Raw genomic sequence first — 22,501 nt, forward strand, 5'->3', positions numbered from 1 at the left:
CCATTTTGATAATGTAAATAAACTAAAAACAATTTTCTGCAAGTGAAATTATTGTTTTGCATTATGTTAGCAATTTAACTTAAATATATCTTAATTAAATCAATCTTAATCAAATCTTAATATCAATTAATGTCTGCCTTTTAACCATAAAAGAAATCAATTAGTGATATTTCTTCAATGGCTAATGATATCTTTCATTACCTTTTAATAATAAATATGATCCTCAGTGAAGGATCATTATATGATCCTCAGTAGAGAAAGACCCTCACCACCTGGCTTTATAAAAAGTTTCAATTTGTCTTACTTGACTATTGCCTAATTGTTGCAAAAATGCAAGCCTAAAGTTCAATTTATAATTTAATGAGATGTAAAAAGGCAAATTAATGATTTAATATTGTTAACTAAATTAGCAGACAGAGGATCTGGTAAATAATTTTTTGAAGTTTGTTGTTTAAGCTGTTAAGTTGTTAACTGTTGTAGAATTTTACTGTTGGATAAATTTGTTACTGTGCAACAGTAGGTTTTTTTTTCTCATAGTTTTTTTACAATAATTTTGTAGATCCTGTAATTAAGCAGCACATACTGGAAGCCATCAAAGAATTCAACATACTCACTTGCATTAGATTTGTTCCAAAAGAGGACCAAGACAAAGATTATGTTACTTTTAGGTCTAAAACAAATGGGTAAATTGTTTGGAATTGTATAACTCTTGAATTTGTCAGGCTGTAGAACTTGTTAGTTAAGACATATAAGTTGATTTTGGAAATATCATCTTATATTTTGAATTATAAACAACAATCAACTTTGTCAGTTTCCTGAACAACTTGAAGAAATAAAGTTTTACATTTTTATTTTACAGTTGCAGTTCATCAGTAGGAAAACAGGGAGGTGAACAATTTATCAATTTTGGCTTAGGTTGCAAAAGAATGGGAACCATATTACATGAGATGATGCATTCTATTGGTATTATTCATGAACAATCAAGACCAGATCGTAATAAATATATTGATGTTCGTTATGATAACATCAAACCAAGTAAGACAATTCTTTTACAAAACTATTTTTAAAGTGAATCTTTAGATTATTTACTCATCCTACTTACTCTACATTTGGTGCTTTAGTTTTTAAAACTTTGCCTTTTTCAGATTGTTTTTTCTTCTGTTTAGATTTATTGCATAATTTTCGAATGTACTCAGTCAGTGATGCAGACAACCTCGATATTCCATATAACTACTGGGTAAGTATTTACTAAATCATCTTGATTTTTTAAATTTATTGCATCATAGTAATTTTTAGTCCGCATTATTTTAAGACGTTAAATTGTTTTGTGCAATCTTCAGATGATTTTTTTTAATGTTTTTCGATTTTTTGTTTTTATCTTTTTTTGTAAAAATGTTTGTTAAACAGAGCGTTATGCATTACAACAACTTTGCTTTCTCCTCAAATGGTAAGAGGACGTTGGTGTCGAAATTGGACAAGACCCTAAAATTTGGACAAAGGTATCAGTTGACTCCTTTAGATGTCAAGCAAATTAATAAACTTTACCCTGGATGTGAGGAATCTAAAAATGACTATAGTGACGCTGATTTCCTAGTTAGTAACATGACACCGCATGACGTAAAAAGAAAAAAAGATGAAGAGGTTGAAGACATGCTCTCATTCTTTGCCATGAAATAGTAACAACAAAATGGTGAATTTGAAAGTCTTTTTGAGGGGTGTATTATTTACATTCTTTTAAAACTGGGATGGTGGTGCTGGTTGCCATTGTTAAAGATTTCTACTTTTTTTTTTTTTTTTTAAGTTCCTTTTAATCAATTTTAATGGTTGCATTAAGAATTTTGACCTTTTTCATGTTTTTAAATTGATTATATATTTATAAATAATTTTCAACTATATTTTTATAAATGATTTTCAAAGAAATTTTTTTCGAAAGGGTTTTTCTATTTTATTTTGAAATGAGATGTCTTTTATATAAATACGAAAAATATTACTCGAGTTTGAATATTTGTACCTTCAAAAAAATATCCTTGGCTGTATTTTTTTTTTTTTTTTTGCATCTTACTGGAATTTATGCCTGGAAAAAGCAATCCATCTTCGGGGGATTTTTTTTTTTTAGATCCGCTTTTGTTTTATAATTATTTATTGTATTTATTCTTCCGATTGCGTCGGACAGATCACAGAGTACAGACGAAATTTTCTCAAAGCAATTCATCTTCATCAAAAAAACTCATCTCAAACTGATAACAAGAAAAAGGAAAATCAAATCAAAAGATCAACGATTTTTTCTTTAAGACTTATTTTATTTTTTACGACGATATGCGCTATGTTTTTCTAAACAAGTCTATTTTTAGTATGTTCGAGATTTAACGAACTGTCAATGGTAGATAGAATATCATTGACAAGCGCATACGTTAATTTTAACCATAGCCACGTTATCAAATTACATTCACCTTAAAAGAGGACATTTTGCGGACCTTTTAGTACCAAATGCAATGTGTGGAGTAACAGAAAATCTACGGCGAGAAAACCATTCAAAACCCTGAAGTTGCTGGGGTAACGCAGCTTTTGATTAAAATGGGTAAGTTTATTTTCAAAAGGTGCCCAGTTTGCAGTAGCGAGTTAATCTTATCTAGAAAAATGACCAAAAGCAAAGAAAAACCAGAAAAGAAGCATTTTTTACAAAACTGAAATACTATTGAGATTTCCCCTTTTTTGCTTCTTTCTGAAGCTGAAACTGTTGCTAAGTGAAGCTGTAAATTATTAAACATATATAAAGTTATGCACAAAATTGGTTTAACACGAATAAAAATTAGGAAAACATTGAAAAAGAGGAAACTTAATTTTACAAGAGAAAAAGCATAAAGATGAGAAACGGGCTATAACTAAAAAACGGTATTGACTTTGAAGGGGCATAGCTCCCTTGGTTCATTAAATAAAAATTTAATTTAAAAAAGAAAAAATTAGTATTTTAAGTGGCCAACTTATTTAAATATTAATTTTGTTCAATCAAACCGTTGCGTCTTACGTAATCTAGTTAGCGCCTAGTTGACTCTGAAAGAAGGTGTATAAGAGGTTTGTCCTTTTTAGAAAGGCAATACTTATTCTGTTGCGCTATTCCTGGAGATTTTAGGCTTGCCAATCATACACTTTTCCTTTGAGAACACTCCAAAAATCCTCAATCGGACGACATTCAGACACATTTGCAGGGTTATCTCTTTTGACAAAATTAATCTTTTCCTCATTCATGTAGTTTTGTACAGGTTTTGTGTAATGAGACGATGCCAGATCGGGCCAAAATTTGTATTCGCTGGAATTATGAAATTAGTTGAATGTTGGCGAAGAAATCCCTTTAACCCAAAAGCAAATCCAAAACACGTGACTTCTTTTCAAATTTTGCAGTGGGCTTGAATTTGACATCACTTGAATAATGAATATCATTTCCATTAATTGAAGATTGGTCAAATGTGAAATACAACTTGTCGTCAAGGGTTAACGATTTATTGGCGGAAATTCGATATAACCGACCGCACTTTGTTCTAGCTGATGCTATTTGGTCACAAATTCTCAATGGAATCTTCTTTTTCTTCTCTGGATTAAGGATTAGGGACTTTGTTTTTAATGTTTTGCTAATACATACTTGGCTGCACTGGAATTTCCGAGCTGCTTGTGTGTCTAATTGTCTGTTTATGTGGTCAAACATCGTTTTAAATCTAAAGATGTACCCTTTTGTCGTTATTTTAGCAATCTTACAACCTTCAGAGACTCTTTGGTGCCCAGAATCGTTTTCAGCGCGTCGAATAATGGTATACTACTGTGATCAAAAAGTAAGGTGAATTTTTAATTTAAACTTCCCGCCTTATTCGAATCGTCCAATCTTTTTTATTTTTAAGTTGGTAGGAATGTCATTAACATTTGCGCCAAATTACATATCAAACTCATAACTTTTTTTTTTTGTTTACGCTTGTTTCTGAAGTACCAAAAGTGCATTCGGCGATTTTCACGATGTCTAATTTTGTTGAGCAAAGAAGTGCTATTAAATTTTGTTTGCGGAATGATATTTCTGCTGCTGAAACGTATCGAATGTTGCAAAAGGCCTTCGGTGAAGAGACTATGTCTCAAAAAAATGTTTACAAGAGGTACAAAGACTTCAAAGAAGGCCGAGAACGTGTTGATGACTTGGAACGCTCCGGACGATCATCGACTTCGATTGATGATCGCCACATCAACAAAATCAAAGAATTGGTGCTTGCAAATCGTCGGTTAACCATTCGAGACCTTGTTGACATGGTTGGAATATCATTTGGGTCGGTGCAAGCGATTTTGAAGGATCATTTGGGCCTCAGAAGACTCAAATCACGTTTGGTGCCGAAATTTCTCAATTTCTTTGAAAAAGGGCGTCGCGTTAAAACGTGTGAAGCAATGCTTTCTGACTATCAAGACGTCTACAAACAAATTTTTACTGGCGATGAGACTTGGGTCTACGCATACGACCATGAAACAACCGACCAATCGAGTGAATACCGTGAAAAAGGCGAGCCGAGACCGAAGCAACCACGTCAAAGTCGCTCAAAAATCAAGGTCATGTTGACTGTTTTCTTTGATTATTGTGGTGTCGTGCACTACGAATTCCTTCCAACTGGCCAAACTGTCAAAAAGGAATATTATTTAAGCGTTATGCGACGTTTGCGTGAAGCTATTCGCAAAAAGAGACCGGAATTATGAGCCAATAACTCTTGGATTTTGCACCACGATAATGCGCCTTCGCACACAGCACTGGTTCTTCGTGAGTTTTTCGCCAAAAACTCTACCCATGTTGCTCCACAACCGCCGCATTCGCCCGACTTAGCACCGTGTGACTTCTGGCTGTTCCCAAAGCTCAAGAGACCACTCCGGGGAAATCGTTTTGAGTCCATTGAAGAGATCTTACGTGAATCGGCACGCGCATTGAAGGCTATCCCTACCGAGGACTTTTCGGCATGCTTCGAAGACTGGAAAAAACGTTGGCAAAAGTGCATTGGGGCCGGGGGGTATTATTTTGAGGGGGACGATACAGATTTGGAAGAATAAATAAAGATTTTTCATTTTATAAAAAAATTCACCTTACTTTTTGATCACAGTAGATAAAGTCTTTTCATTTCTTGTTAAAAAATTTATTTCAAGATACTGATTCTTAATCTCTAAAATATTATTTTTCTTCGCATAATTGCATAATTATCATAATTGCATAAGTTTAACAATTTTATTTCTTTTGAAAAAAGATGTAACAATCAGCATTGTATTGCAAAAGAGTTCAGATGTGATCATGATAATGATTGTGGTGATGGTTCAGATGAAAAAGACTGTGGCGATACATGTTCTAAAAACCAGTTTCAAAAGATGGTGTTAGTAGATGGTGTTAATTGGAGTTTTTTTCAGCCAGAAAGTGATTAACAGCAAACTTTTTTCCTTTAGGTCGATTTTTCAAATAGAAGCTTTAAAAAAGTTCTTGTCGGGCTTCTTGTTTTTCTTTCATTTTTCTCTGCAACAATAAATTATTTTAATCTAAAATAAAACAGTTTTTGTAGAGAATTGAAAATGCAACAAACTAGATAGGATTGCAAGCATAATTAATATATAATATGTTACATAACTTTGTCTTCAAATTCATTACCGCTTTTTAATTATAACCCGTTATTATATAATTTCTATCATTATTTTGGCCGTCATTTTTAGACCTTACATTTCACTCATATTTTTCAGTCATGCTTTTTTTTTTGACCACCTTTGTACTTTATTTTTTTGGCTGTGCTTTGAGGTTCTCATTTTTTGTTAAACTGTTTTTTTTTTTTATTTTAGATCAAACCATCAAAGTACCGAATGTTGTCGGAGAGCAAAACAGAAAAGTTTGATTTGAACCTCGTGGTTGGCATGCTTTGTCTTACAAAGTGTTTAAACCCGGGATCAAGATTGTAACTGCCTAAAAAATTTTCATTTAGGATATATAGCTAACATTTAAGTTGTAGTCTATCAGCTGAATTTAGTTTTATTAGTTGTACTTAATCCTTACTATATTTAAAGAATTTATAGTTAAAAGAAAAAAGTATACTGCAAAATCTTCGTTAAGAATGAATTGAACATCAGACAAATTTAAGTCATAGTTATCAATCCAATCAATGCACTTCCCATTTTTCTTAATCAAGCTGATTGCATTAATCTCAGTCTAAAGACGTGCAACTAAACAAACTGCCCTTAGCACTTAGATCGGGTGTCAAATACTGACCTTTTTGAACACTTAACGTCCTATAACTCAACAATCGCGAAAGATTTCTATTCAAAATTTTGTACATATGCTTGGTCACTATCCCCCTAAAAAAAATCAACAGCGAACCAAGATTTAGTTTAATGCAGCATAGGCAAATCAAGGTTTAAAAGCCGAGTAAAGTGCTCTTCGAATCTTTCAATCTATTTTATTCTCCTTTATATCCAGTACTCAACTGATCTTGAAAAAAGTTGAAAATGAGTGAATATCGTCAAATGATGTCCATACAAAACGAAAAAGCATAGAAAAATGGTGTCAACTATCAATAAGCAACAATCAAAACCAGGTGCGCATCAGATTGGGGCAAACAAAAAAGATTCAAAAAGATTTGCCATAACTATGGGCATAACTATGCCACAACTATGGGCAAGTCTTTTTATATTCCCATGGGCAGTAACAGTACTCAGGCAAAGTTTATGAAAAACTTTTTAAAAGCTATACTGTTAAAACCTTCTGCGTTTTTAATTTGCAAATAAGTTTGGAGCCGAATTAAATCCAGACAGAAGAGATGTTCTTCTCATAAAATAGATTATCTAAATATCTAAAATATGTTAAATCGCATAATAAAAATTTTTTAAGCTCAAATTTCTAGAGATCTAATTAAATTATATCAAGTACCTTTAGATCAGGAGATCAGTCTCATTATTACGATAGCAGAGTTGCTCTTTACGATTCAGTTAAATCATTGCAACTAATTAAAAGCTGTACTTTATTGGAGAGAAAAGAACAAACAAAACTAAACTTACGTTTTTTGTTAAGAATGAAGGATTAAATATAGTATTGAATTTAAAGAGCGATAAAAAGTTGGAACGAATGCAGTACTCCGTTCAAAACTATTTACGCTAATTTTTTTTTTTTTTTTTTTAAGAAAAAAAATTTTTTTTGAGAAAAAAAAAAAATTTTTTTTATTTACATGACAAAAAATATGAAACTTAGATCCCCTTTCGATCAATACGCCACAAGTCAATAAATGTAATCTGAAGTACAAAAGAATTTGTTAAAAATGATTACCACAGTCATAACAAAGATAACATTCAGTTCATTGTGAAAGATTGAAATACAGAAGATATGAATCTCAGCTGCGTAACTTTATTTCCATATTTGGTAGCGAATTCATTGAGTTTATTTTATTCTGTAAGCTTTCTATAGATGCCACTGCAGCACAAACTACACCTAAATATAGGTCTTATATTACGTATTCACGTTACATTAGACCTCAAGGTTGTTTTTCTCTTTATTTTTTTTAGTAAAACAAAATTAAATTAAAAAAATTCAAAATACATTTTTAGTTTGAATTTATAAAAACGCTAAGATAGTGATATCCAGTTAACAAAAAAACACTGGTGGGGATAAATTATATTGCAAGTTAAAAACTTGCACACTTAAATTCATATCAAGCTTTAAACTATGTAGCCTTAATCCTCAATATTAAGGCCCCATTTTATCAAGACTTAGAAGGGCCTTACACTTTAAGATACTTACGATTGTTTTCTGTATTTGTGTATTGAAATGAAACGGCTGGAGTCTGCCCCTATAAAAATTCCAACATTTTTATTATTTTTGATAAGATCAAAAAAAAAAGAGAGAAAAACAACGAACTTATCTTGAAATCTTTTTAAGGATTTTACGTTAGTTTATCAAAACTTGTTGGATATCTGTTGTTTTTTTTTCACAGCAAAATAATGGTGCTAGAAACCGGAACCAATAAACTTGTTCGACTTCAAGGAAAGATTGGAGAAATTACCTCCAAAATTGATGAAGCAGATCTTAGGAGAGCTAATGCAAAAAGCGGCATTGTAGAAGCATCCAGTCGGCTAGACAAAGGAGAAGGAGAAGTTGCAAGTATACAGCGACGCATTCGGTTGCTGGAACAAAATTTAAAAGACGTGACCGACAGAGCACAAACTTTGGAGAGCAAAGTGGAAAATTTAGAAGATGTCAGTGAATCAGTGAAGCAAGCAAGGCTGCAATATGAAGAAGAAGAAACAGAATCTGACGAAAGAATTCAAAAACTGGAAGAGGCGGTAAAAGAAAAAAAACGTGAGCTCGAAGAAAACGAAGTTAAGCTTCGAGAAAAAGAACGAAAAAACGTTGTAGTAAAACGCGACATCGAAGCTGCTACTACGAAAGCGGAATCTATCGAAAAGCGCATCGAAATATTAGAGAGCACGGTTCAAAACGCCACCGAGAGTCTAAAGGAGTTGGAGGAACGCGAAGGTCAGGCCAGCGAAAAGGAAGCTCACAACGCTGAACAAATTTCGCTTCTGGAGGGTCAATTTAAAGAAATTGAAATTCGCTCTGAAGCAGCAGAACGAAACTGCAATGTTCTTGAACGCAATATTAAGGAACTCGTAGAAGAAATAAAAACATGGAGGCACAATACTAAAGCAATCGAAGAAGAAATTGCTGCAATGGATGAAATAGGTGAAGATGATGACGATTACCATCACGCAGAAAAAGGAAACGAAAGCGATAATGCAGAAAATTAACAAACCCATTACATAGACATTCGCACGTTACTTGAACCGTAAAATTATTCACGCAGCCCTTGAATGAAACTTATATATTAGTTTTGTCAAGTATGAAGATAGAAACCACTCCGGAACTATGAACAATAAAAAGACCTTTAAAAAGGCACAGTTCAAGTTTGTATTTGATATCAATCGCTCCCGGGTTGCTTTTATAAAGTCTTGCATTTAAAGAATTGTTAAAAATTTTTACTCTGTTGTTTTTAAGCCTTTCTTAAGTTTAATGAAGCAAAACTTATTTAGAAGAAACTACGCTTTTCTCGGATCTTTTACAAACTTATATGTTTTCCAAAAAAAAAAGAGTTGTATATAAAAGAAAGGTTGGTTTCTCTCATTCAGTTTTTGTGATCCGTTTTTTTTGTGTGATTTATTTCGGTGCAGTTTTCAAGTTGCTTTTTTCGCAATTTTACGATACTCCACGGTCTTCTTAGTGATAATTTGTTTAATCGCTCTTATATAAGCCAAAAAATTAACGTGGTTTTATTTTAATTAAATAATATTAAATTCCTGATATAAAAAATTTCAAAAATAATGTATACAATGGATACTCCTACATTACGGAACAATCTGTTGTTTATTACTTTAGTACATTGTGTTTTATAATCGTGTAGATTGTAAGCCTAGTAACAGACTAATTTAATTTAAATTCTTGTTTACTGAATGCTCATGGGAATCATTCAGTAAACAAGAATGCTCATTGAGCTTGAAGAGTTTTCCTATATTAAAAAAATAGAGAAAGTTTTACAAATATCATTAAATAAGTAATAACTTGTGAAAAAACCGATTCATCTATTAAAATACTTTTTTTTGTTATTTGTTTTATGGATTTACAAGGACTGTTGTTGGAAAGGATTTCGATCTACAAATATTTACTGTTAAAGTATGGCAAATAACTTATTTATGATTAACAACTTAAAAATATTGCTTTTACATTTGAAAATGTTAAAAAAACTTTATCGATAGCTGTTAAAATCAATCTGCACGATAATAAAATACAGATCAGACATCACAGGAGGTTGTGAAAATTATGTACGGAGCTCGTTCATCAACTAATTATCGCAATCAATATAGTCATTGGGAATAAAAAGCACAGTTCATAATTTGTGTGTTTTTATAGAAGACTTATTGTTCTTATAGGAAAACTACAGTAAAACTTAATCCCGAAGGACAAATTATTAATTTATTTTTTAAATGATGTTTCTTAAACAAAAATTTAAATAGGAAATCTTCAACGGGGGAAAAAAAAGTACTCCGACGATAAAATAACTGTTTGTATTTTATCATCTTTATTTCACTTTTTATATTTCCGTATTTTATATTTCTGTACTTTTAATAACTTTATTTGAGGTAATTTTTATGTTAAAAATAATTTTAACTCAAATTTTATCTAAACTAAAAATTTTGTAAAAATTAACGTTTTTAAAGCCGAGTTTGTCATTTTAGACGGACGGATTTTATGGAAAAATATATGGAATCCTCAAATAATGGATTTGATATGTTTAAAATATTTTGAATTCTCAAATAATGGTTTATGATAATAGTTTGAGTTAAAGTTATTTTTAACATATAAATCACATTAACTAAGGTTAATGTGATTATGAAAAGTAAATTACAGAAATGTAAAAAGTAATGTAAATAAGATGACAATTTTATCCAAAAAACCGGTGTTACATTGACTCATGTGCATCAGTTACTTCTCGCAGTTAAAAGTTGATGCGGCGAAAAACATAATACAAGTTTATCTAATTCAATTTGTGTAACTGTATTAAAAATGAGCAAGAAAATTTTGCAATGTTCTGACCACCAACCCTTTAAGATAAAAGTAGCAGAATTTCAAAGATTGGATGGATCATGGATCATGGATCTTTAATGACAAAATAAACTTTATCTCTATTAGCCTGGCCATCAGTGCAAAATAAGTCAGATTATTTAAAAGAAAAATTAGAACAAGATATATGCTATAGCTAAAAAAAAAGATTACAAAAACATAAATGTAACATGCTAGTGCATCTTCAGGCGTATCTATCAATCATTAAGACGATTTATAGATACTCTTTGGAGCTTTCGTAGGGAAAGGTCTGGGGGCCTTTTAAAAATCCACTAACAAAATCTCTTCCCACAACAGTAGTTTTTTATTACATGGGTAAACTACGTTATACTTTTCCACCTTAAAGATGAAAAAATGGCGTTTGAATTTTTCACGAATATATTAATTGTTATTTACTTACAAGACATGACAAGTTCCTTGATAATATTTATTGCGTTAATTTAGAATTTTATTTATTTCCTAAATTATAATAATGACTTAAATAAACAGAAAGTTAAAATACTCATGGTCTATACTCGGGTATGGAGTTGGCGAGCAAGCAACTGAGAATTACCATCTTATCTCAATAAAATCAGCAGTATAGTTGACTTATTGGCAAATATAAAAACTAAAATTTAAAGAAATTGTTTCAAAATTGACTTCATGGAATTTCAAGGAAATTTTTTTAATGAAATTATAGTTTATGCAAAATTAAAAATGGTTTTTTTCCTCTACAACAATTGCCTAAAAAAGAGGCTAGGTGGTTGATGACGAGTAAATGCTGATTCATTCACGACATTCTCTGGTAATATAGTTAAGAAACTTACACGTTGTGCACCGTTAACGTCATAAATCAAAGATATGTAATCCTTAAGTGGAGAAAAGCCAATTTTATGCATCGTTATCCCTGGAAGATAACTCCCAGATAAAAATCAATTAGTCGAAAAAAAAAAAATTCAAAGCAAGAAAATCGTTTTTATAGCCATCATTGTCATGTGTAGAAGTTTATCGATAAATCAGAATCCGAACTCGGCTCAAGTGAATTATAAATTGTTATCGGGAATATTTCAAAAAGAGGTTTTTTATGAAAAAAATATAATTTGTGTTATACCAACCTGTGTGTCAATGTTTTTAAAAGTTCCAGGAAAGCCTTATGTTACTAAGCATGTTTTTTTTAGTATCTAATAAAATTATTTAAAACAATTTAGTTTTTGCTTTATTACTACAACATATTTTATAATAGGGTATGAATAATTTTGTCACATACTGTAAGAAGCAAATAAGTTTTTTTGTCTACACAATAAACTTCGGTACAAGACATTCTTCAAACCATAAAAATAATATATCAATTAACGCGAAAATTAGATTGCTAAAAAATAGCAGCATAACTAACTATGAACTATTTCATTTAATCGAACTGAGAAAAAAAAGGTTTAGCATATTTTGAGAGTGATAAATGTAAAAGTCATCATGAAGCAGGAGATAAATGAATGAATTTTTTTTGAAACTTAAAAAATAAAAATTTAAGAAGCAAAAAGAAATAAAGTACTTGTAACAAAGGGAAAAAATGAAAATTCATGAAAGTGTAAGTGCTATTAATTGATTAATGATGAAAAAAGAAAATCAAAATTAAACTTGTAATGATAGTAAAATTTAAAATTGAAAGATCTATGCCTTGATAAGTCTTAACCTAAAACAAGACTGGCTTATCAAGGTTCAAATAACAATATTGAGCCTAAATGCTTTCTTAAGTAGCAATAAGAACTTTTAAGTTAGAAATTCGCAGCAAGGGCTTGCTAAATTTTAAATGTCGATATTTATAAAACATCACACACTGCAAAAATGTATTAATCTGCGCGCAAGCGTTTTGAAGCGTTCCGCATTACTTATCCAACAAATGTTGTTAGCTAATTGATGTAGTTAGTTAGCGAACAAATGCTAGTTTTAATTACTAGTTATTTAGTTTGATGTTTCTGATTTTTTTAAAACTTATTACTATCGGCGGACTTTTTTTAATATGTAAAATTTTTACCGTATATTTTAAGTTTGATATGAATGACAACAACTGTTTGAATCTGCATCTTTTTTAAGCTTAAAATAGCTTCGCGTTTGAAATTTCTGTTGCTACAACTCGTCGTCGAAATAAATAGTAGGGTAGGCCTGGGCTATTTGAGCAATTTTGACGAAATCTAATAGATCTCTTGAACGATGCGTAAGATTTACATAATTTTTTCACTATTAGAAAGAAAATTTTATATGCTAAAAATTGCTGAAGAAAAAAAAACATTTTTAGATTTTTTTGAGAAAATATTCCCTAAAGTTTACCGAGCTGCTCAACCGTTGCCCCAGCGGGGCAACGTACCTTAAGCGGGGTAAGTTGAGCAGCTGTGTTGGGTAAGTTAAAAATAAAGTTAATAAGTTAAAATTTTTGTTTCTAAACTTTTTGACGTACACATTTTATCGACTAAGTAATATTTAAGTCAAAAAAATTTCAATAGAAGCAAAAATTTTATAGTTTTAAATCACATCTACATATTTTTTAAAAAAAAGGATTTCAGGTGTTAAAAAAAATGAATTTCAGAAGAATAAAAGAATTTTTTTTTACTTTTTTAGTCCAGCAACCATTTGATGCGCATTGTATTACCATTACATATACCTATCTTTCATTGATTAGATGTTTTATCATTTGATGCGTAGTTTTTGAGATATTTTAGCAGCCCAACTTGCCCCTATGCTCAACTAGTCCCGCCTTACCCTAAGTTTCGTTTCCGAATGTCCACTATTAAAGTGTATATGCTCCATTTTTAATAACCTATATTTTGTAATATTTTGTAAACTATATTTTATAATATTTTATCAAGTTTTTAAAAATACTATATATAAACTAAAAATTTAAGAAAATGCAAATTAACCTTCTGAAATTTACTTCACCTCATGGTGGATTTTAAGTTATTTCTTTGGTATGCACATGATATGTCAGAAACTCAAGATCATATATATATTTTTTTATAATTCTGAGTGCAGTTAGAATTAACAAATATGTTAATTTAGACTGGAATTTCAAACCTCAGCAGACTTTTCAATACACTGATCCATGGTCCCGCAACCTTTTTTCATCATAACTGCTTCACTCTCAACTCATTACTTTCTTATGCTTCTTGTCTTGATACACTTTAAAGTTATAAAACCAACATTTATTCCCCAAGGGGAAATTTTTCCCTTGAGTCTAACAGGTCACTCAAGATCCAGCAATATTAAATGTGTGATAAATCCATAATAAATATCAAATCCATATCAATAACTCTACAAATTCTTTAAACACATCATTTAGATACATATTAGTACTAAATACTATATGCCTTACCTTGTATAAAGAAATTATACAACTTAAATTTGTTGTAAATTGATAATTCAAGCTTGTATGAGGGTGACCATTTGCAAAAGGGATCTTGCTAAGTATTAGGTATATAACTTTGCTTCCGCCTTTTTTGAGAGATGTCGTTAGAGTCACGTGTTGAAGAGAACTATCGGATCTAAAGTGTCATTTGGTAACTTTATATATCTGTCGAAAGCACCATTTCCAAACATAATTTATACTCTATTTGTTTCATATACTATTAATCGCATTAAAATGTCAGTTTACGGGACAAATTCTCGTCATTTACAAGAAGTTTTACTACACGCGTTCAATTCAAAGAAATCTATGGCTGAGGCTCATCTAATGCTCTCGAATACATATGGTGAGGCAGCTTTTAATGAAAGAACGTGTCGTGAATGGTTTCAACATTTCAAGAACAGTGATTTCAACGTCGAAAACCAGCATTCCGGTAGAAAGGAAAAAGTGTTTGGAGATGACGAGTTGACGAATTTACTGGAAGAAGACTCGTGCCAAACCCAAGAGGAGTTGGCAAAATCATTACATGTGACTCAGCCAGCCGTTTCCAAGCGCTTAAAAGCCCTAGGAATGGTTTAGAAGCAAGGAGATTAGGTGCCGTACGTATTGAAGCCAGGGACGTTGAACGGCGTTTGTTTGCTTGTGAGCAGCTGCTTTAAAAGCAACGACGAAAGGGATTTCTGCACTGCTTTGTGACTGAGGGTGAAAAATGGGCTCACTACAATAATCCCCAAGCGCAGAAAATTATGGGGTTTTCCCGGCGATGCTTTCACATCGACAGCCAGACCCAATATTCATTACTCCAAGGTTATGTTCTGTATTCGGCCTTGCTGATCAGCATTTTAATTCTTACGATGAAATGAGAATTTATATTGATTCGTGGAAAATGGGCTCACTATAGTCTTTGCACTTTTGAATTAAAACCTTTGAAAGTGCTGCTTCAATGTCCAATAATTTAGACATTATGGATTACCTTGAGGAGATCAACAACAATAAATAACATCACATAGTTACCAAAAGATGTTCAAGAACCTCTCAGGTACACAACTTCATACACATTTTTAAATTTCATCATTTGTTGCTAGAATGTACATTAGAAAAATTGATAAAAAGAACAACAGCTGTTGGCTGCTAAAAAGAATGCTTTGCAGCCTCAACATAACTTAAAATTATTACAGAGTATACTTGATTAGGAAGCATTCTGCGTCTTCATCCAGTTTTAGGAATAATATTCTAGGGTTTTATGGAAAACTTGGACTTTTACTGTTAAGTACCAGGTTATGCCAACTTATGTTGTGATTAATATTAAGGAGAAGATAATCTTTTGAAGTGTGTGTTCTTTCTTGTAAAAAAAGTATAGAGAAATTAAAATTGCTATAATTGACCACCATTTTTAATGCTCCTCGTATCAATTATTTTTCCCAAAATTATCTTTTAAAAAAAAGATAGTTTTGGGAAATAATTATAATTTTGGGAAAAGTTTCTTTAAAGTTAATAAATACTCTTTTTTGAGAATTAAATTCCAGCAGTTTTTTTTTAGACGGCTACGTTTACTTTTCGCTTAAAAAAAACATATTCAAAAAAACTAGCCGTATACGAAAAGTTGGCAATAAAGCCAAAATTTTGACATTTTTATTGTCAATAATTTGTTATATAAAGCGTGACTGGTTTTTTAAATATTTGCTGATCTTTTAATTTAACTATATGTCCATAAAAAAATTCTATCAGCTAAAAAGAAACAAAAAACAACAAAGGGACAAAATAATCTGAGTTTCGATGTTCCACGGTAGGTTGCTTCAGAATAGGGATCTGCATAGTTTTCCTATTTGTAGGCTAATACATTGTTGTCATTTATAGATTTATAAATAGACGTATTATGTAAACGAATTATTTTATTTGTTATTTAACCAGACGGGCTCCTTATGGAGCTACAATCGTTTGTAATATTTTTGAACCGTTATTTTTCGCTCAAAAATTATACATATGATTATAAATAAACTGCACTGAACTTTGTGCTTTCGGACTTTTTTTTTATTTTTATTAAAGTTTGTTGGAGTTTTTTGAATTTTTAAGTAGCCGTTGCTCAACGCGACGTTTGACAATTTCGAACATCTTTTCGACTGTATATTGCTCCTTTATAGTAATTAGATCAGAGGGGGACCGTATGGTAAATGGATATATTTTCAGTATTTAATCGAATAACATGTTCCAGTTGCGTAAAAAATTTCCATCGAGAAAATTTAAAAAAAGAGAGAAATACGGTTTCAAAGTTGTAATCCTTGCTTTAAAATTTGATGCTAAGCCAAAAGATTTATTTGCTTAGTTTTTTTTTTATTTACAAACAATAGTGTTGTAAACCATAATAATAACAACTTTGTTCGCTCCTCGGTTCGCGTTTATTTTGCAGAAATCTATTTGAACGTTGATAGCAAAAATCTCATAAAAATGAAAAAGAAAAAAAATATTCACGAACTTTAAGCTTTGAGTTATAAAAACATTTTCTATTGTTAAAAACTGTGCTCCTGACATCAAACAATGTGAACGGATTGCGCTCGTGACGGAGATAATGAAGTAAGCTGCTGTTTTCATGACAACGATAATTTTATAAGCCCTCTGTTTGTATGTACACTGATAATGACTGTTCTAATTTATTTATTGTGGTTGACAACTTTTTCGCTCATGACGTAAAGAAATCGAGTATAAAAAAAAGAAGCTTAAGTTATCAAAACATTTTAATAAGAGAAGTCTTTCCGAAGTTCTCCTTTATGCAGTTAGAAGTTGTTGGTGCGCTTATAGCCATTTTAAACTTTTATTCTTACACTTAACTTTTGACTTCGAAAAGCACATAAAAATCACCACCCAAAATATTTTAAAAGCAATGCGTTGGTCGTAAAATGATATAAAAACTTTCATTGTTGTCTTTATGTGAGAAATTAATTTTTAATAAAACGCTCTCCGGAAGAGAGAATAAAAAAATAGCCATACCCATAGTAAAGATGGCAGAGATTTTTCCTTATTTTAATTCACTGAACTTGAAATATTCATTGCCTTATATGGTGCATAATGGTTGATTTTTAAAGTATGTTATTGTTTATTAAATAATTCTCGCTCGATTTGGTCATTGGTCGATAAATTGGATTGTTTAAAAAGAGTAACTGCCCTAATAACACACCCACTGCTAGACAAAGCTTAGGACGATAAGTAAAATTGTGTTTTGCTGATCGCGCTACATCAGGAGAGGTTGCAAAATTTCTACACGATCTTTTTGTTTTGCTGTTATTTGAGCCAACATCTTTGTATATTTAAATAGATCCTAGAAAACTTTTTTAAATTAAATTTTTGAAATGGATTCTGGTGGTAAACTTGCAAAACTTAAAACAAAACTTGCAGAAATTTCAACACAGATTGATGATGCTGATAACAGAAAAAATGAAGCTAAAGCCAGTATGGTCGAAGCAACGTCAAGATTAGAAAAAGGTGAAAGTGAAGTTGCCAGCGTCCAACGTCGAATTAAACTTCTTGAAAAAGATCTTAATGAAGTCAATAGTAGATGTGAAGTTCTTGAGGATAAATTAGCTGTTGTAGAAGATAAAGGACTATCTGTAGAAGAAGCCAGGAAACAGTTAGAAGAAAGTGAAAATGCAGGTGATGAAAAAATTCAACGACTAGAGGAAGAGGTGAAAGAAGCCAAGAGACTCTTAGAAGAAAATGAAACCAAACGCAATGAATCTGAACGTCGCAGAGTTGTTGTGTTCCGTGATATTGAAAGAACTGCAGCTAAAGCTGATTCACTTGAAAAAAGAATCCAGGTTCTTGAAGAAACAATCAGCAATGCAACTGAAAGTCTTAAAGAACTAGAAGCTCGTGAAGGAGAATCCAGTCAACGTGAGGAGTACAACGCAGAGCAGATTGTTATACTAGAAGGGAAATACAAAGAAGCTGAAGTACGTGCTGAAGCTAATGAAAGAAATTGTAACGTGCTGGAAAGAAATATTAAAGAAATAGAAGATGAAATCGAAAAGTGGAGAAGGCAAACAGCGGAAATAGAAGCTGAAATTGCAGATATGGATGATGTAGGAGATGACGAAGATTAAGTTAAATATTGTATGTAAATTGTACCATTTGAACTTAAGTCCTTAAAATGACCTAAATTGTGTTTAGAAAAGGAATATGTTTTTAAAATACAAGTGGCTCTAGTTTTTTTTAACAGTCAGTATAGCGTAGCAAAAACCTATCGATTGATTTCACTTAAGACAGAATCTGAAATTTTTCTACAGACTTATAAATAATGGCGCAATTTTTCTTGGATGCAAAAATTCTGAATTTATGCCATATATATTTCAAAGTTTCAATAGGTTTTTTTTTTGACTGGGAACCATGTTTGAATTTTAAACTTTTGTATTATAATGTTATTTATGTTCATTTTTATCTCCAAACAGCAAAAATACTCGGAGGCAAAAAAAAAAAAATTAGTATTTGTTTTTTATTTTAATCTCAGCAATTTTTGAATTTGACTAAAGTTCAAAAGGTTTTGTTGCTGTTTTCTTAGTTTTTCTGTTACGTTTACAAACTGCTAAAATCAGATCAACATTTATTCTTTTTCGTGTCAAATAATGATTGTATGTAGTATTATTAGCAAAAAAGGCTCTGAGAAAAATGCTGGTTTTTTAAAACTAATTTCCATAAAACCTGACTCTTAATGTTTTAATTATTAAAATGTTCTTTTAAAGCTCTTTGATTATCTGTATATAGGAAGTAGAATTTTTCAGTAGAATTTATGTAATCCTTTTTTAATATTGATTTATATTTGTTCAGTACAGGTTTGAATTACTGCTTTAACTGCAAAAAAGGCCAGATTCTGTGAATGCTCACCAATACTTTCCACAAAGCACACTTGTTTTTTAAGTGGATAAGGAACCTTAAAACTATAATCACACCATGTAGTCGTTTTGCGACCAAATAAATTATACTGCAATGTTGCTTGAAACTCATTTTAGCCACATTATAACCTTAAAAAATGCGAACAACTATGTGGTAATTTCAACTGTATTTTATTTTACTTTGAGTTGAGGCGTTTAATATCACACGGGTGTCAGTTTTTTTCTCTTGTAAAAACTTAAATTCAGAGTGCAGAAGAAACTCCGCTCTTTCCTTAATCTGGTCTTATAATCTGGTTTTATTTAAAAATGTGATCTGTAAAACAGAAGAAAAACGGTCTGGATGACGCATTTATATCTCGCTTAAAGTTGGTAATTTTTGTACGATTCACGTGGGACAAACATTTACAAGTTTGCTAAGCATACGTAAATAAACTGATCTTGTTAAAGACTGATCTTCTATGTTTAAAATGTTTTAATTCTAAGAGAAAAGGAGTTTTTGGAAAGATTACTGTTGTATAATAAAATTGTAGTATTAAGGCAGACATATAGATCGAGCAAAAGTTTCTGCATCTTTGTTTACAACATATTTTTTATTATGCAAGTTTAAACTATCATTTTTGCGTGCTCTAATAATCTTTAGCAACAAAGTAAGTTTATAATAAAACTTGGATACTTTATAAAAATGTTGACGTCATAAAGGCGAGTTGCTTCTTCGAGTCTTCCTATGGCGTTTCTAGAAGCGCCTGTGTATACTCACGAGGGTACGTAATTAATGCCAAGAGACATTCTTATATGCTTAGCAGCATGAGGCTAGTCCGCAGAAGGTAGAGTGATGAGGGGTTGGGGGGATGTAAAATGGTGGAGGCTGACAGGGTTCTCTACCCGACATATCTAGTCATAGAGACCTAGATATATGATGGTATAGGATAATAAGACTGGGTAATATTTAATAAAAAAATAATTGAAAATGTAGGCCTGACTTTTTTTACGTATTTTATCTAACTTTGAACTAAAGATTAATTTGGTTTGATTAATTTATAAAATCTATAAAATAATATGTAACCTTAGTTAAAAAAATCCCGAAGATCCTTAAATTATTAAAACTATATAATTAAAGTTGTTAAAATTATATAATTTGTTAACTAATATGTATAGCTTTTTACTCGTTAGTTTAGTAACTTTTTGATTGAGATTTCGCGTGAATAATTACAGATTCCATTAAAAACATCTTTTAATTAGACACAAATAAATCAAATTTGTGCCACGTTGTGAAATATTTGAAAAGTTATAAGCCACGTGCTTGCAAAGCAGCATTTACTTAAAAAGATAGTCAAAATTTAAAAAGGTATGTTATCATTAGGTAATACTTTTTGAATGATCAACTATCTTCTTAGCTCGTTACTTACAAGTTTTAAAAATCAAACCAATGCGCAACTTTGTTTTAAGCGTTGCAACATTTTGTATACAAAATCATACGTCATGCTAAATCAGATTCGTTCTGATATTTCTGCCTCTTTTTTTGTTTAGTTTAAAATTTTTGAAGAACTTTTACTTCGTTTTTTTTTCAAAAGTTTCCTTAAAATGTCTTCTTCTTTATCTTCTATATCTTCTTTGTCAGCTTTTTCACTTACCTGTTTGAAAACTTCATTTTCTCGAAAAAAGAATAAAATATACAATAAACTCAGGAATGTGAAAACTCAATATTCAAAATATTTATTGAAATGTGGAAATATATCAATTTAAAAATTTAAAAGAGCTTAATTTTTGTAATTGTCATGCATTTGTCATAAACCTATAAAGTATCGGATCATCTCTATAATTTTCAAGCAATCTGTAGGTTTTCCCTTTAAACTGTTGAAAAGAAAAGCTTCATCAAACTCATCAACTTTTCCAGATTCCTTTAATGCCACAAGAAAAATACCAGTTAAATCTTCTTCCAAAATATCCATATGTCCTTGCATAGTTAAAATTTTATCTCCATAAAAAAGAATTTCATTCTTACAGTATTCTGAAGTACCAACCAGAACTGCATTGTCTGGCAAGTCCGTCACTTCCTCTTGGTGACACTGAATCAAGCGTATACTTTTTTCGTCGTGAAAAACTCTTTGATAAAACTCTTTGTTTCGTAAATTATCAAGCACTTCGACGTCTGCTCGACTGATAATGAATTTACCATACTCGTTTTTTATCACTCGCGCACCGAATGCTTTGCCGATCAATTGGTGCCCAAAACATATACCGAAGATTTTCGGTGCATTATCGGATACCTGCTGATACCGAAATACTTCTTGAATAAAATCTATTAGGTTGCTAATCCATTTTGCTTGATCATTGACCGACCAATAAGAACCTGTAAGAATAAACCCTGCATAGTTTTCAAGTTTTGTTATCTCAGGGAGATATCCAGATACTGCTTTGAAATATTCCCATTTTTCATTTTCATATTTTTTAAAAAGATTTATTGTCCTATTTCCTACACCGTCTTCTCCTCCTATCTTATCATCATCATCGCAAACGATTATTCCGATAACTTTAGACATGGTCCGATAATTTTAGACAATATTTTCAAAATGTTCTCTTACCGGGTTTATTTTAAACGATGCTTTAAAAGATCTGTTATACGATTGGCTCCTGCGCGATTAAGGCGATCGTACAAATCACAATATATTGTATTTTTGAATTTCGCTTGAAAAATGCTGAAACGCGTTTGTAATAAAACTCTTCTCAAAAGCTTCATTAAAGTTTAAAATTTGTTCTCGCTTTCAAAATCAAACATGTCAGACAAAATAACGCAAATAGCGTTGTTCTAATCAATCAAACTTTTCTGTTTTGTTTACTTGCGTTTTGATGGTGTTATTGCAATCTGGTTTAGTAAATAAAAAAACTAGGCGCATTGTAATAACAATGCTGTAATGCCAAAATCAAATTCCAAAATCAAATAACTTAGCAAACAAGGTAAAAATTTTTTAGTAATTTGAAATCAGTTAAAAAAAATTAGTCATAAAATCTGACCAGTAAATATAAAAATTGTTATAAAGAACTTATAAGTCGTAAAATTTGTGTTTGTATAACAGTAAAATATGATCGTTAAAGAAAAATAAATATTGATTTTACAATTTATTAATAAGCGATTCCCTAGCGAAAAGTTAATACTGCATTTGGTCGGTATGCGAACCTTTTTAGAAAATATAAATATAGACAAGTCTCCTAAAATGGATAATACCCTGAATAACATCTTCACATTGAAAGTTTGTTTGAAAGAAGTTTGTTGCAAGAAAAATGATATCCTTTATAGGTTTGTAAATTTATCAAAATTTACATTAAATTTTTCTTTTTTTTTTGCTTCTTGAATAAATTACGACGTCATATATTGCTTCTTGAATAGATTATGACGTCATATTTTGCAAAGTTGGGAACTCCTAAAGTAGATTTTGTGCTTTAAATAGGAAAACGCAAGATAAATAATTCCAATCCAAATATGTAAAAAATATTATTATATATAAAATAATAGAAAATAAAAAATAAAAGAATTCTTACCTACTCTTTTACTGAAGGGGAAAGAGAAGGAGAAGGAGGGGGTTATAATATCGAATC

General features: G+C 31.0%; 4 protein-coding genes across 5 annotated transcripts in view; 3 read left to right on the forward strand and 1 right to left on the reverse strand.

Annotated features, from left to right (window-relative positions):
* LOC149881466 (zinc metalloproteinase nas-14-like) overlaps positions 1-2,253 on the forward strand; it is a 6,061-nt gene extending 3,808 nt beyond the window's left edge. The window contains exons 4-7 of one of the 2 annotated variants that reach the window (XM_090069748.1): positions 560-683; positions 860-1,035; positions 1,167-1,237; positions 1,408-1,851. In XM_090069748.1, coding sequence (XP_089925874.1) covers positions 560-683; positions 860-1,035; positions 1,167-1,237; positions 1,408-1,677 — 641 coding nt within the window. In that variant the 3' untranslated portion in view covers positions 1,678-1,851. Of the gene's footprint in view, positions 1-559; positions 684-859; positions 1,036-1,166; positions 1,238-1,407 lie in introns of both variants that reach the window. The other variant, XM_090069747.1, reaches the window with a different exon arrangement.
* Positions 2,254-7,835: 5,582 nt separating this feature from the next.
* LOC145193730 (tropomyosin-1-like) lies at positions 7,836-9,018 on the forward strand. Its single transcript, XM_090069499.1, has one exon. The coding sequence runs from the start codon at positions 7,981-7,983 to the stop codon at positions 8,785-8,787; it is 807 nt and encodes a 268-aa protein (XP_089925625.1). The 5' UTR covers positions 7,836-7,980; the 3' UTR covers positions 8,788-9,018.
* Positions 9,019-16,459: 7,441 nt separating this feature from the next.
* Positions 16,460-18,474, forward strand: LOC145194554 (uncharacterized). The gene has a single exon (XM_080072222.2). It carries the CDS (start codon positions 17,372-17,374, stop codon positions 18,119-18,121), a length of 750 nt encoding a protein of 249 aa, XP_079928348.2. The 5' UTR covers positions 16,460-17,371; the 3' UTR covers positions 18,122-18,474.
* Positions 18,475-20,588: 2,114 nt separating this feature from the next.
* Positions 20,589-22,295, reverse strand: LOC145194463 (uncharacterized). Its single transcript, XM_080072116.2, has one exon. The coding sequence runs from the start codon at positions 21,445-21,447 to the stop codon at positions 20,692-20,694; it is 756 nt and encodes a 251-aa protein (XP_079928242.2). The 5' UTR covers positions 21,448-22,295; the 3' UTR covers positions 20,589-20,691.
* Between the last annotated feature and the right edge of the window lie 206 nt (positions 22,296-22,501).

The sequence above is a fragment of the Hydra viridissima genome, unplaced genomic scaffold (assembly GCF_058129835.1).
Source record: "Hydra viridissima isolate aposymbiotic clone 2 unplaced genomic scaffold, HvirCarnegie_v1 scaffold_12, whole genome shotgun sequence".
NCBI lineage: Eukaryota > Metazoa > Cnidaria > Hydrozoa > Anthoathecata > Hydridae > Hydra > Hydra viridissima.